A 16,042-nucleotide genomic window follows, 5' to 3' on the forward strand; every position below is an offset into this window, starting at 1 on the left:
GACACCTCGGCCAGCTCCTCGGAAAGAACACCGAAGCGTTCCCAGGCAAGCCAAGAGACATAGTCCCTCCAGCGTGTCCTGGGTCTTCCCCGGGGCTTCCTCCCGGGGGGACATGCCTGGAACACCTCCCCAGGGAGGCATCCAGGAGGCATCCGAAAAAGATGCTCGAGCCACCTCAGCTGATTCCTCTCAATGTGGAGGAGCAGCGGCTCTACTCCGAGCTCCTCCCAAGTGACTGTGCTTCTCACCCTATCTCTAAGGGAGCACCCAGCCACCCTGCGAAGGAAACTCATTTCGGCCGCTTGTATCCGTGATCTTGTTCTTTCAGTCATTACCCAAAGCTCATGACCATAGGTGAGAGTCGGAATGTAGATCAACCGGTAAATTGAGAGCTTCACCTTTTGGCTCAGCTCCTTCTTCACTATGACGGACCGGTAAAGCGACCACATCACTGCGGAGGCTGCACTGATCCGCCTGTCGATCTCACACTCCATCCTTCCCTCACTCGTGAACAAGATCCCGAGATACTTAAACTCCTCCACTTGAGGCAGGACTTCTCTACCAACCTGGAGAGGGCAAGCCACCCTTTTCCAGTCGAGAACCATGGCCTTGGACTTGGAGGTGCTGATTCTCATCCCAGCCGCTTCACACTCGGCTGCAAACCGCCCCAGTGCATGCTGAAGGTCCTGGTTTGAAGAAGCCAACAGGACAACATCATCCGCAAAAAGCAGAGATGAAATCATGTGGTTCCCAAACAGGATTCCTTCCAGCCCCTGGCTGTGCCTAGAAATTCTGTCCATAAAAATTATGAACAGAACCAGTGACAAAGGGCAGCCCTGCCGGAGTCCAACATGCACTGGGAACAGGTCTGACTTACTGCCGGCAATGCAAACCAGACTCCTGCTCTATTCGTACAGGGACCGGACAGCCCTTAGCAAAGAGCCCCGAACCCCATACTCCCGAAGCACCCCCCACAGAATACCATGGGGGACACGGTCGAATGCCTTCTCCAGATCCACAAAGCACATGTGGACTGGTTGGGCAAACTCCCATGAACCCTCGAGCACCCTATGAAGGGTATAGACCCTTTTCACGTGACGTCACGACAAACGCGGCCGCCATTTTGGACATGTACTACCAGTAGTTTACCACAGCCAACATTGAGGAACGGCAGCAAAGAAAGTGTTTATTTTCAGCAAGACTTCCATCATGCCACTATATTGTTGTGCACCTGGATGTAGTAACCATCAACAAACAAGGCAAGGTTTATCATTTTATCGGATCCCGACGGAGAAGATGGGTAGCGGCCATAAACAGGAAAGATTGGCAGCCCTCGGCATACCAACGCTTGTGTAGTGACCACTTTGTTGGAGGTAAGACGAATAAAATTAGCCAGAAAAGGCATTACATTGCTGTTAACATTCTGTGGTGGCGAGTGTGTAACCAAATAGGCTAAAATAACCCATTGTAACCTCTGTTCTTCTGTAGTAGCTATTAGCTAACGACATTAGCTAGCGTTGTGTTCCTTTGCTGTTGGTAGACTGTAGGACAGATCAGAGGCAGTGTCCTACAAACAGCGCTTAATTTGAGGGGGAGCAAGCCGGAGCGCGCTCCGGAACTTCGGGCGTTGGCTCCGGCAGCTATTTACACTGGATCCGGTGATCCGACACCTCTTTTGACTATGTAACAAAAAAAAAAAAAAAATTAAATAAAAAAATGCAAGTTTATTTAGTGTTAATGTCTGATTTTGATATCTGTCTTGTTGGTGATTTCTCTCATGAAACGACATCCACAAAATATCTGCAGATGAACTTAATTTGCAGTGTTATTACAAAACATGCCCAGAAGCGCAGCGCCACGCCCCCCTCCCCCCCCCCTCTTTTTTTCCGCACCGGAGCCGCTCATCCTCTGCGCTCCGGGACCTCCCACTTTACAAATTAAGCACTGCCTACAAATAAGTGTTCAAAACAAGAGGAACATGTATTTGTCTCTTAAATCCAGGCCGTTCCCTGTAATCTGTCACAACGGTTGGAGAAAGTAATGGCAAATAGTGAGTGCACAAACCGTAGAAGGTAAACTGTACACAGCGCCAGGGCAGTGTGATGGTATGTCTACTTTTAGATTGTGTTAGCTTATCAATGAACACACTTGTCACTCGACGAGTTTCACGTCTTTACGACGGATACTTAAATGTGTGTTAGGTATTATTGTTGCAGTCTAAGCAGTCATTGTAGCAGCTAGATGAGCAAGAACCGAAAGGGTCTGTGCCATAAACCGTTATTTCTGTACGGCGTTGCTAATGTGTTGTTACTGTTGTTATTTCTCCCTCTGCTCGCCCTGTAAATGCCCTACGTCAGTGGATAGCGAAGGTATTTTCTGCATCTCGCTCCTTTTTCTTGTATGTTCTCCGTTTGTCGCCTTCCTCGCATTCAAACCAATTCGAGCCGAAGTCCGCTACATGTCCAAAATGGTGGTCGCGTTTACGAAGGTCACATGACTGAAAAGGGTCTATAGAGCTGGTCCAGTGTTCCGCAACCAGGAAGAAAACCGCATTGTTCCTCCTGGATCTGAGGTTCGACTATTGGTCGAATTCTCCTCTCCAGTACCCTGGAGTAAACCTTCCCTGGGAGGCTGAGAAGTGTGATTCCCCTATAATTGGAGCACACTCTCTGGTCCCCTTTCTTAAAAAGAGGGACCACCACCCCAGTCTGCCACTCCAGAGGCACTGTCCCCGACCGCCACGTGATGTTGCAGAGGTGTGTCAACCAAGACAGCCCCACAACATCCAGAGACTTGAGATACTCAGGGCGGATCTCATCCACCCCTGGTGCCTTGCCACCGAGGAGCTTGCAAACCACCTCAGTGACTTTGGCTTGGATAATGGTAACTGTAAACAGTGTTGGCAGAGTACTGCTTCCCCCTCCTGAGGCTCCGGATGGTTTGCCAGAATTTCTTCAAGGCCGACCAATAGTCCTTCTCCATGGCCTCCCCGAACTCCTCCCAGTTCCGAGGTTTTGCCTCCGCAACTGCCCGAGCTGCGGCACGCCTGGCCTGCCGATACCTGTCAGCTGCCTCAGGAGTCCCGGAGGTCAACATGGCCTGATAGGACTCCTTCTTCAGCTTGACGGCATCCCTTACTTCTGGTGTCCACCACCGGGTTCGGGGATTGCCGCCACGACAGGCACCGGAGACCTTGCAGCCACAGCTCCGAACAGCTGCGTCCACAATGGAAGTAGAGAACATGGTCCACTCAGACTCAATATCCCCCGCCTCCCTCGGAAGCTGGGAAAAGCTCTCCCAGAGGTGGGAGTTAAAGACCCCCCCCGACAGAGTGCTCGGCCAGACGTTCCCAGCAGACCCTCACCATACGTTTGGGCCTGCCAGGTCTGTCCAGTTTCCTCCTCCGCCAGCAGATCCAACTCACCACCAGGTTTTGATCAGTTGACAGCTCAGCCCCTCTCTTCACCCGAGTGTCCAAGACATAGGGCCGGAGATCAGATGAGATGACAACGGAGGTCGATGATCGACTTTGACTTAAGGTGTCCTGGTGCCACGTGCACTTATGGACACCCCTATGCTCGAACATGGTGTTTGTTATGGACAAACCGTGACTAGCACAGAAGTCCAATAACAAAACACCACTCGGGTTCAGATTGGGGAGGCAGTTCCTCCCAACCACGCCCCTCCAGGTGTCACTGTCATCGCCCATGTGAGCATTGAAGTCCCCCAGTAGCACAATGGAGTCCCCAGTCTGAGCACCCCTCAGTACCTCTCCCAGGGACTCCAAGAAGGCCAGATACTCTATACTGTTATTCGGCCCATAGGCACAAACAACAGCAAGAGCCCTCTCCCCAATCCGAAGGCGCAGAGAGGCGACCCTCTCGTTCACTGGGGTAAACTCCAACACATGGCGACTGAGCTGGGGAGCTATAAGCAAGCCCACACCAGCCCGCTGCTGCTCACCATGGGCGACTCCAGAGAAGTGGAGAGTCCAGCCCCTCTCGAGGAGCTGGGTTCCAGAGCCCAAGCTGTGTGTGGAGGTGAGCCTGACTATCTCTAGCCGGTACCTCTCAACCTCCCGCACAAGCTCAGGCTCTTTCCCCCCCCAGCAAAGTGACATTCCATGTCCCAACAGCTAGCCGCTGTGTCTGGGGATCAGGTTGTCGAGGCCCCTGCCTTTGACTGCCGCCCAATCCACACTGCACCAGTCCCCTACTGCTACCTCTGTGGGTAGTGAATCCACAGGAGGTCGGGCCCACGTCACCTCTTCGGGCTGAGCCCGGCCGGGCCCCATGGGCAAAGGCCCAGCCACCAAGCGCTCGCATACGAGCCCCAACCCCGGGCCTGGCTCCAGGGTGGGGCCCCGGCTGCGCCATACTGGGCGACGTCACGGTCCTCGATTGTTTCTCCATAATGGTTTTGGTGAACTGCTCTTGGTCTGGCCTGTCACCTAGGACCTGTCTGCCTTGGGAAACCCTGACAGGGGCATAATGCCCCCGACAACATAGCTCCTAGGATCATTCAAGCACACAAACCCCTCCACCACAATAAGGTGGCAGTTCTAGGAGGGGGCGAGTATTTGCATGCATTCAAATTTTTCATGATGTTTTCGGCCACTCATGAGGTGGAAACACACCAAAAAACAACTTGCAAAGCTCAGAGAACATTCACCGTGCATCGCACGATTGATGACGATGCTACCAATTTTTCATTGTCAAGTATTCACAAACCCATTGTGAGCTGTAGTGTGACCAGGGCCTTAACCATCAACCCCTATATTTATTTATGCCTCTGTTTATTTATTTCTGTATTTTTTTATGTTTATGAAAAAATATATTGGTTCTATTGGTTAATCAATATTAGAGTGCAGATCCACAGATTGGCTGTATATGCCTTGCTCCAGTTGTTCTGAATGTCCTGGTGTAGACAACACATACGATGCTGGGCAAAATATACCACCAATCTGTTTCCAGTAAAATGGCCATTGAGTACTTAATAATTTGTTGGCAAGCAATAATGATGGGAAAATTTACAGTACAATAATTCCATTTTCAGTCAATCAGCCATGCAGTACTTATTTATTTCCTGTTACAATCCATTTTCACACATTATTGTTCATTATTGTTATTCTTCATCCATCACACAAAGGTTTAACAGTAAAAACATGAAAACTGTGAATATTTTATTTGGCACATTGAGCTCTAATATTCATTCATTCATTCATTCATTATCTCTAGCCGCTTTATCCTTCTACAGGGTCGCAGGCAAGCTGGAGCCTATCCCAGCTGACTATGGGCGAAAGGCGGGGTACACCCTGGACAAGTCGCCAGGTCATCACAGGGCTGACACATATGCCGCTTTTCCACTACAAACGCGGCTGAGCCGTGCCGTGCCGAGTCGAGCTGAGTCGAGCTGAGCGGGGCTGTTGGAGTTGCATTTCGACTACAACCGCGCTGAACCGTGCTGGCTGGAAGTGGGTGGACACATTGGGTGGAGTTAGCGAAAGTGGGTGGACGTCACGTGATGTCGTTAAGCAGCGCAAACAGTGACATCAGTGACAGTGGCGGAACAAGTCAGAGCCGGGCCGGGGGCGGGGCAAATGACCGGGCCCTTTATTAAAGCTTATCATAACATCATTTTAGGCTACAAAATGTCCGCAACTGCGATGTTTACCAATTTCAACACTACCGGGTGCAACTATGTTATTTAGTACATCAAGTCCTTCAAACGAACATGTAACTCAGAAACAAAAAACATTAGGATACTGTACATGGCTCATAATAAAACATCAATAGCCTATACTGCGCACATTATTTGAAGGGCATACGAATGAGCGCTCAGAGGTTGCAACGGTGACAGGAAGAGTCAGAAATAAAAGGAGGGCGGTGCAAACCTCACTGAATGCACTGTGTTTACCAATTTCAACACTACGGGGTGCAACTATGTTATTTTGTACATTAAGTCCTTCAAACGAACATGTAACTCAGAAACAAAAAAACATTAGGCGACATACTGTACATGGCTCATAATAAAACATCAATAGCCTACTGCGCGCATTATTTGAAGGGCATACGACGAGCCTTGCGCTCCGCGAACTCGTCCACGATGCTCTGTATGTCACTGATTCAGTGATCTTTTAAGCGGTAGTCTCACGACCCGAATAGTAAACAATAAACATGGAGGACATGGAGTCGTTAGTGTTGCTGGTCTTGGTGCTGTGGCTTGTTGTCACCGACAACGCCAACAGATACTGGCAAGAGTGTATAGATGAGGCGAGGCGCATAAGGCTTCAGAAATTCTCGTAATTCATAATTATTCTCCTTCCGGGTTTGCGGTGTTGACAGATCCCAGCGTGCTCGCGGGGCGTGTGTGGGCATGTGAGGACACGCCTCCTCACCAATCAGTGCACAGGGGAGTGTCTGCTCACGCCCCCAACCTCAGTCGGAACGGTTTGGCTCGCTTCAGCCCCACTCCAAAACGGTGCGAGTTTTAGGGGCTAAGCAGGGCTGAAACGAGCTGAGTCGTGCTGGTTTTTGGTAGTCGAAACGCGAGCCGTGTCGGGCTGAAGTGAGCTGAAGCGAGCTGAAGTGAGCTGAAAAAGGGTAGTGGAAAAGGGCCAATAGACACAGACAACCATTCACACCTACGGTCAATTTAGAGCCACCAGTTAACCTAACCTGCATGTCTTTGGACTGTGGGGGAAACTGGAGCACCCGGAGGAAACCCATGCGGACACAGGGAGAACATGCAAACTCCACACAGAAAGGCCCTCGCCGGCCACGGGGCTCGAACCCGGACCTTCTTGCTGTGAGGCGACAGCGCTAACCACTACACCACCTCAAGTAAATGTAACGGAGTAAATGTAACTAGTTACTACCGCCTCTAAGTTAGCTAGTTAGCTTAACTAACTAAATTGACATCTATTTGTCATCTTTTAGCGAAACATTATCTACATTCAACAGCATTACTCAACTTACATGGTTTGTTTGGAAAAAACTGTCTAAAGTCTTTAGCCTCTTGGCTGGTTTGCTGAACATACAGAAGCACTGCCCAGATCTGAATCACACCAAAGATACTCCTACAATAAAGCGTCTCTGATTACTCATGACAGCGGTGTTTGTTTGCTGCCTTACGGTAGCTCCGCCTGCTCATGATGCGTTTAGAGGCAGCTCGGAAAAACGTGTTTCCACCTGTTAAAAATGAATCGAATGGTTGTAATGGCTGTAAAAAGTGCAGGGGACAGAGAGCACAAATATGGGAAGTGCAGGGGACCCCCGTGTACCCCGCATCCGCTACGCCCATGATCTTTGGCCTGTATTGCACTCAGATGAATACAACAGCAAATTATTTGATGTTTTACCTCATGAATTTTTTTCAAAATTTATTGGGTTTTTTTGTGGTTTTTTTTTTTACTTTTTTCAGTTTTGATTCTTGCAACACATTTCAAAAAAGTTGGAACAGTCAAACATTTATCACTTTATAATGTAGCCATTCCTTGTCATGTCACTTAAAAGATGTTTAGGGTCTGAAGACACCAAGTGATTAACCGTTTCAGGTGTTATTTTGTCCCATTCTTCCTGCAATCAGGTCTTAAGGTGTGCAATAATATGGTGTCATCGTAGCCATATATTTTTGTTTCAAAATTCGCCACATATTCTCTTTTGGAGAGAAAGGGGACAGGCACCTTCTTCTTCCACAGAATGTGGTTTTGCATTGTTGAAATATCCCTGGAAAAGATGTCACCTTGAAGGCAGAATATCTTGCTCCAAAATCTCAGTGTACTTTTCTGCATTAATGCTGCCATCACGGAAGTGAAAGGTACCTTTCCCAAGGGCACTGACACAATCCTATACCCTGACTTTTGGACTTGTTGCTAGTAACAGTCTGGATGGCCCTTTTCATCTTTGGTACAGAGCACATGGCATTCATTTCTTCCAGAAAAGACCTGGAATATTGGTTCTTCTGACCATAATACTATTTCCACTGTGTGATGGTCCATCCCTGATATGTCTGAGCCCAGAAAAGTCAATGGTGCTTCTGGACACAGTTAACATAAGGCTTCCTTTTTCCACAGTAAATTTTTAACTGGCAGTTGTGGCTGTAACTCTGTATTGTATTGCTTGACAAACATTCGCCAAGGTAATCATGAGCCCTTGTGGTTATATCATCTGTAGATGAATGACGGTTCTTGATGCAGTGCTGTTTGAGGGACCGGAGATCACGATTGTTCAGCTTAGTCTTACAAATGTATCCGTCCTTCATTCATTCAAAATTAAAATGTTTGTTCATACACTATATGGCCAAAAGTATGTGGACATCTGACAATCATACCCATATGTGGTTCTTCCCCAAACTGTTGCCAAAAAGTTGGAAGCACACAACTGTGCAGGATGTCTTTGTATACTGTAGCATTATATTTTCTCTTCACTGGAACTAAGGGCCTCAAACCTGTTCTAACATGACAATGCCCCTGAGCACAAAGTGAGGTCCATGAAGACCGGATTTACCGAGGTTAAAGCTTGAGTGACCTACTCATAGCCCTGACCTCAAAACCACTGAACACCTTTAGGGATGAACTGGAACAGTGACTGCACCCCGGTGCCTGACTTCACTAAGGCTGAATGGGCAAATTTGTACAACCATGCTCCAAATTGTATTGGAAAGCTTTCCAAGAAGAGTGAAAGTAATTATTACAGCAGAGGGTGACTAAATAGAATGGAAATGAAATATAATGTTCAAAAAGCACATATGGGTGTTATGGTCAGTTGTCCACAATCTTTTGACCATATCTTCTATCAAAAGCAAGTAATGGAATAGGCCTTCAGCTTTTTTGGTAGTCATTTTGACACAGCTTTTTATGTATATGGAATGTTTGAGCCTTGAAATGGCCTTGTCCACCCCATTTTTATAGGTATAATATAATCAGGTCAACCCTAAATGTGTTTAGGTAAGCAAACTGATTAGCAAGCAAATAGCTATGCATGTTTATGTACTGTGTGTAGCTTATCATGCCTTCTTTTGTTAACAGGACTGAACCTGCTGGCTTTCCTAGTCATTGTTTTCTGCTACTCCAGTATGTTCTGCTCCATTTACAAGACTGGTATGAACACCACAGACATGCGCAATCGCTTGTCCAAAGATGTGGCTGTGGCCAATCGCTTTTTCTTCATTGTGTTCTCTGATGCCCTCTGCTGGATTCCAATATTTCTGGTCAAAGCATTCTCTCTTCTGAAGATGGAAATACCAGGCATGTAAACAGACTGCAGTTGATTTTATATTTACCATGAATTGCATACCCACAAAAAGCTATCTTCATAAGTATGTAAGAATGTTTTCTCCTCAGAGTGATATCCACAGACTTTTACATAATTTCTCCATATTTTTTTAACCCTTTGATGCAAAACATATGCACACCCCTTCTAATGCACAACATGGGTCAAAAATGACCTGCATTCATTTTCCAGGTTATTTCATGCTGACTGAGTTTTTCTTTGCTTTATCTTTTGAAATCAGTTTATTTTATGATTGAATATTCCAAGTATTCTTTAAATATCTTGTTTTTAATTACCACAAATCATTAATTTAATTTTTTCTTTCCTACTTTATGAACAAAAATACTTTTTATATTACTACACATGGGTCATCCAAGTGTGATTGTAAAATTGTCTTAATACTATAATAATAATTTGTTTCAAGTAATTACTTTAGCAGTGAATGGGGCCAGTTATTAACCCCGCCGACAGTAGTCGGAGGGGTTATTATTTTCACCTGCGTCAGTCTGTGTGTGTGTGTATTTGTCTGTCTGTCTGTCTGTCTGTCTGTGTGTCTGCAAGATATCTCAAGAACCAATGGATCGATTTGGACCAAATTTTGTACATGTGTTGCCAATCACCCAGGAAGGAAACCATTAAATTTTGGAGGTCAAAGGTCAAGGTCATGGCAGAACTTCGAAATTTTCGCCCAATGTATTTTAATAGGGAAAAGGCGGGGTTTGCACTCGTTAGAGTGTCCCTGTCTAGTTTATTTATTAACTATGTAGTTAGCTAAGCCAACTACAATAAAATTAGCTAACTAAAGTAGAATATGATAACAGCTCGGTAGCTAATAATAATTACTTGTAACTTTCTGACAAGTAATCTCCTCACTCTCAAGGTAACCTAAACATAATCAATTTTTTTCTAAGGTAATGTTAGAACAATTGAAAAACATTACTTACATGTATTAGATGGGCAAAGGGCGCTGTGCTGAGCTGTGAAATGTCTGACACAAGCACAATTCACAGTTCCCACCAAACGCTGTAGTAAATGCATGCGGGTCGGTTCTGACCCATGTGTGTAAACTTGATGTAGAATTACAAAAGCTGTGCTTGTTCATAACTTAAGAAAATAAAAATAAAAATTATGATTTGTGCTAAACAAAAACAAGATATTTACTGCATATTTGGAAAAGTAAATTACAAAATGAATTTATTTCAAAAGTATATCATAGAAACACTCAGCCATACATGAAATAACCTGGAAAATGAATGCAGGTCGTTTTTGACCCATGTTGTGCATTAGAAGGGTAGTGATACAAAAAGGGTTTTTATTCAAAAAGTAAGAAAGGAAAAAATAAAATAAGGATGTATGATGATCAAAAACAAGTTAATTGAGGAATACCTTGAATACTGAATGATGGAACTCAGTCGGGTCACTTTTGACCCATGTTTTGCATCAAAGGGTTAAAGTAGGCAGAAGAAATTATTAATCACATCCAACTGACTAAATGTACGACGAAGGCCAAATATTAAAAATAACAATCACAGATTTTTGAACTGGGCAGCACGGTGGTATAGGGGTTAGCACTGTCGCCTCACAGCAAGAAGGTCCTGGGTTCGAGCCCAGCGGCCGATGAGGGCCTTTCTGTGTGGAGTTTGCATGCTCTCCCCATGTCCACATGAGTTTCCTCCAGGTGCTCCAGTTTCCCCCACAGTCCAGATACATGCAGGTTAGGTTAACTGGTGACTCTAAATTGACCGTAGGTGTGAATGTGAGTGTGAATGGTTGTCTGTGTCTATGTGTCAGCCCTGTGATGACCTGGCGACTTGTCCACGGTGTACCTCGCCTCTCGTCCATAGTCAGCTGGGATAGGCTCCAGCTTGCCTGCGACCCTGTAGGACAGGATAAGCAGCTACAGATAATGGATGGATGGATGGATTTTTGAACTTATGAATCTTAATATTGAAGTAATTGTTTGTACCACAAGAACAACGTTCCATTTACTTTGTGTAGTATATTTTTAATCTACAAAACCATTTCAAATGTCTTACTAGCAACAAGATATTAGTAATATAAAACTAGTAATTTGGGCCTAAACTGAAAATTAGCAATAATATATAAGCAATATTAATAATATAGCTATATTAACAATTATTTGGCATTATTATAAATAAGACATATTGGAATAGATGTACAAAATTACATACTTTCTGAAGACAGGAAATAGAGATAATGTGATAACTGTGATTTACAAAAAATCATATTCATGTTTCATATTTACAAAGACCATGTATGTTAAATATAAGATCAATAGGAACATATTTTTGATTGCAAATTCAACTTATTTTTGTTAAAGAAACTGAGCCAAGCACATAATACATTTTTAGTCAAAAACAGAACTTAAATTGTTAATTAAGTGTGTTCATGTTATGCAGGCACTATAAACTCTTGGGTAGTGATCTTCATACTGCCCATCAACAGCGCCCTGAACCCCATCCTCTACACAATGACCACCAGCTTCTTCAGGGAGAAGGTGGAGCTGTTAATATGTCGCTGGCAACACAGCAAGAGCCTCACCAGCAACACGGTCTACATGGGACCTTCCAGGCGTATGTTCTACCATTCAAAAGGCAAACTGTCCCAGATCTCCTATCCAGACATTGATGCTCAATATGGCTGATGAAACAGAATAGTGCTGACCTCGTCATCAACCGCATCTGCATTCTATGAGATTTGAAAGCTGTACTACAGAAAACATAACAGGGGACTCGGTCTGCAAGTGGGTTCAATGTTGCACTGTGTCTCTAGATTAATTTTCTCAGTGAGGAGGATGAATGCAGAATTTCTCAAAAGAGAATAATGAAAAGCTCTTGATTCATTTACATGCATCTTCAAAATATCACTAAAGAAATTGAACACATTGATGACTCTAATATCTCTTGCTCACTCAAAAATGGAAAAAGGCATAATTGCTAATGTACAACACTGAGAAAAGGGGGATTATATTTGTTGTTTCCATCAATGTGGACTAAATGGGACTAACCAGCATCTTAAAGAAAAGTAAAAGGTGCAACATATTGTGTGTAATGTCAGTAATCCTTTGAAATCTCAAATGAATGCTCGTAAGTCACAACAACTTTTCTTAAATGAATTGTCTGTAAAGGATTTCATTTACACATTTGCATTATTTATGAGTCAAATTTCTGATAAATCTGTGAGAAACTGTAAAAATCATCTTATTGAATATACTCATATTTATAAATGTCCAAAGGATCGATTCAAAGTTTTGAATGTATTTATAACATAGGAAAAATGTGACTGATGAACACAATATGATCACTATAGATGTTTATCCCCTCACCCCTTATGGCACACCAAAGGATCTTTGTCGCCTGATTATAGTCCCAAGTTAAGGATTTCCTTCAACTTTGTCCTGTGTATGAACAACAGCTGTACCTTTAACATTTTAAAAGTAACATTTTTTGTAATGCAATTTTTATTGAATGATAAACAGAGGAAAATGTACACAGCACTACTTATGAAATACAGTGAACATATCCCTCACCAACACAGACAATCAGCTGCATTTTTAAGAAATATAGTGCCCTCCATGATTATTGGCACCCCTTGTAAAGATTAGTAGAAAGAGTTAGAAAAAATCCATCTTCTGGTGAAGTAACTTCATCTCACCCTGAAAAAATGAGGAAAAAATCCAATTGTAATAAATTTATACAGAGTCCCTCATCAAGAAATATTTTTAACAAAAAAAAAAACACGTTCCACTATTATTGACACCCCTGCATTTAATACTTGAGCGCATTTAATTTGAGCCTTCAAGAACTAAGTCTTCATGGACATCTCTTCAAGGAAGCTCTGCATTAAGGTAAGAACATCTCATGTTCTAGTCTAGCTCTTTAAGAGACTGTCTTGTACTTAAGATTAAGTGTAACCTAGCTTTACCAAGCATCTACCTGGTATTACTAGGCTTAGATCAAGTTAGGATTGGGCTATTTTGGGCCCATGGCACCCAATGTGGGGCTCTTTTGGTAAAGAATAAAAGAAAATAAAACAGTACTTACCACTATTCACAGAAGTAAATACTTGGTTTCAAAAATAGGCTGACTTCTACAAAAGCCAGGAAATGTTACCAAAACTCTGATCAGAAATAAAATGGTGTAAAAGCTAAACTAAAAACTAGGGAAAACACATAACCAAAGGAATAGTCTTCAAGTTTTAAGAAAAATGGAAGAGGATGAGTCTTGGTGCGTAGGAGTCCATTTGTATCAGAAAAAGTCAGGGGTGAAATCAGGGGCGCCGCTAGAAATCTTGGGCCCTATGAAAGATTACAATTTAGGGCCCCCCGGTAAAATTTTCAAGCTCAAACAACTGAATTTGAAGTCTGTTTTTGGCTGGCACTTTTACTTTACTGCGCATATGATCAGCTACCTAGCAAGTTTAGGTGATACAATTATTTGGTATATGAACATTTTAAATGCAGAACTGTCAGAATTAAACTGAATAGACTGTTGCCTTAAAATGAACATTCCATGATATATATGGAAGATATATATTTTTTTTTTTTTCTTTTATGAGCAACTATTATTAGGCCACTCAGTAGCCTATGGAGTTCATTCAATCCAAATGTTTGTGTTGAGAGAAATTGCATGCATCACTGTATCAGTATGGATTTATAACATTCTGTATGCACATTATGGATACTCCAGAGCCCTCCAGCAAACATCATCAATAATCAGGATTACAAAATGTATTCCTTTGTTTCCTCCATTTATTGACTTATTGTATGTGATCAAATGTATGCCTTGATGAATAACTATACTAGTTTTTTGATCCAATCACATAGTGCACTGCAAGAAATCCAAGTGTTTTTGGTTTCTTTTAGGCATCACACATTTATTAGAAAACACAGCAAATGTTCAAATATTCAAGTTAAATACCTAGCAACAGTATCAATAAATCCACACATGAACAATAGCAATGATATCTATGACCACAGCTAATGTGCAAAATATTGAAGTTAAATACTTAACAATATCAACAAATCCACACATGAACAATGGCAAAACATCTAGACTTAATTATACAATAAAGATACCTATGAAAAAAGGTGATTTTTTTTTCACACACAGTGTGATATCCGGACTTCATAATTTATCACACCTGCTCCTGCTTAGCAACTTCTAGAATGTTCACCTCTGTTGCGCGCAGAGAGAAACTGACAGCTGATCTAAACTGCGCTAATCCCGCACCCAGAATCAGACTGTACCATTAGTAAAAAGGGTGGAGGGGTGAAATGACAATATCATAAATAATTCAAGAAAAGTGTTATAGCAAATCATAACCATGTATAATTTGCATATTTTAACAGATGAAATGAAATATTTTATTTCAAAAACTTACACAAGGCAATACTATTAAAATAATATTAATATTAGTGCTGTCAAGCGATTAAAATATTTAATCGCGATTAATGTCGCGACTGTCATAGTTAACTCGCGATTAATCGCAATTTAATCGCACATTTTTGTCACATGAAAAACCATTGTAATTCTCTTATCAGCATAAAAAAAGTGAATGGGCTTGCTTTGTACCAATGTTATTTTTATTGCAAAGCATAACACGTCTTGACACAGCCACTGCAACGTGAAACCTAAGCCGAGCACCGGTGCTAACAAAAGAACCATGAGTGAAGTGATCTACTGCTTGAGTTAGTCTACAACTCACAGTGACGGTAGGCTTGACATGCTTGATTATAATATAAAGTACACTATTATATTAACTTTAAGTTGTTCGTTGATAAATATTGCATTGAATCTGATCTTTACTGTTTCAGCTCACTTAACACATTTTGTACTTTTACACTTTCTGCCTGTTGATGCGTCGCGCTGTCCAATCAGAGGCGGCCAAATTTGCATATTACAGGAAGGATTTCTGGGATAGCATTGAGTTTACAGTTCAGAGGGATCTGGCTTCTTTAGACGCTGTCTTCTTAAAACTGAATAAATATTTAAAAAGAGCCAAATGAGCCAGTCTTTTGAACGGCTCTTTTCAAAGAACGGATCACAAAGATGCGGATCCCATCAAAGAGCCATAAATCCCATCTCTACTAGCGCGCCCTGCCCGCGCTGGTTCTTTGGGGGGAAGGAGGGCAAAGGACTCTGGCTGTGTGGGGCATTACAGTCTAGCTGCTATCGGTTTTCTGTTCCAAGTTCCTGGCAGTTTCAAAAGCTTATGAAAAACCTACATCATGTCACAGAGCGTTAATCTCGCGATAAAAAAATTATCGCCGTTAAAATTGAGTCAAGTTAACGCGTTAATAACGCGACATTTTTGACAGCACTAATTAATATCCCTCACAGGGCCCCCCTGTCAGTGCCAGGCCCTTAGAATCGTCCTAACTTTCTCCCCCCTAGCGGCGCCCCTGGGTGAAATGCCCAAATCTACAGGAAGTGTTAGACGCTCAGTAGAAAGGTCTAATATAGATCCCATAAAAGACATATGGTTGTCATCTGGGAAATTTTGATGGCCCCTTACTTCAAGCCTTAGAGAAATTGCTTGCTGACACTGGTCCATGCATGTTGCATGCAATTTTATAGTTTCATGACCTACTCTGTCCCTCGTATGTGTCTAAATGTAGTAAAATAGTAATAGAAGCTAGGTACTGTGACACAAAAGAGGAAGTCAAACTAAAAGGCAGATCAATCCTGGAAAAGGAAAGTGTAGAGCCAATATTGCAGTGGCTCAATGGTGAACAAAGTGCAACCCTA

At 43.0% G+C, this 16,042-nt stretch overlaps 1 protein-coding gene across 4 annotated transcripts in view; it reads left to right on the forward strand.

The window, feature by feature from the left end:
- rxfp2a (relaxin family peptide receptor 2a) overlaps positions 1-12,782 on the forward strand; it is a 202,894-nt gene extending 190,112 nt beyond the window's left edge. For all 4 annotated transcript variants that reach the window (XM_060909647.1, XM_060909646.1, XM_060909649.1 and 1 more), the window contains 2 exons: positions 9,029-9,247; positions 11,693-12,782. In XM_060909647.1, coding sequence (XP_060765630.1) covers positions 9,029-9,247; positions 11,693-11,937 — 464 coding nt within the window. In that variant the 3' untranslated portion in view covers positions 11,938-12,782. The remainder of the gene's footprint in view (positions 1-9,028; positions 9,248-11,692) is intronic.
- Positions 12,783-16,042: the final 3,260 nt, after the last annotated feature.

Source organism: Neoarius graeffei, chromosome 25 (assembly GCF_027579695.1).
Source record: "Neoarius graeffei isolate fNeoGra1 chromosome 25, fNeoGra1.pri, whole genome shotgun sequence".
NCBI classification, from domain to species: domain Eukaryota; kingdom Metazoa; phylum Chordata; class Actinopteri; order Siluriformes; family Ariidae; genus Neoarius; species Neoarius graeffei.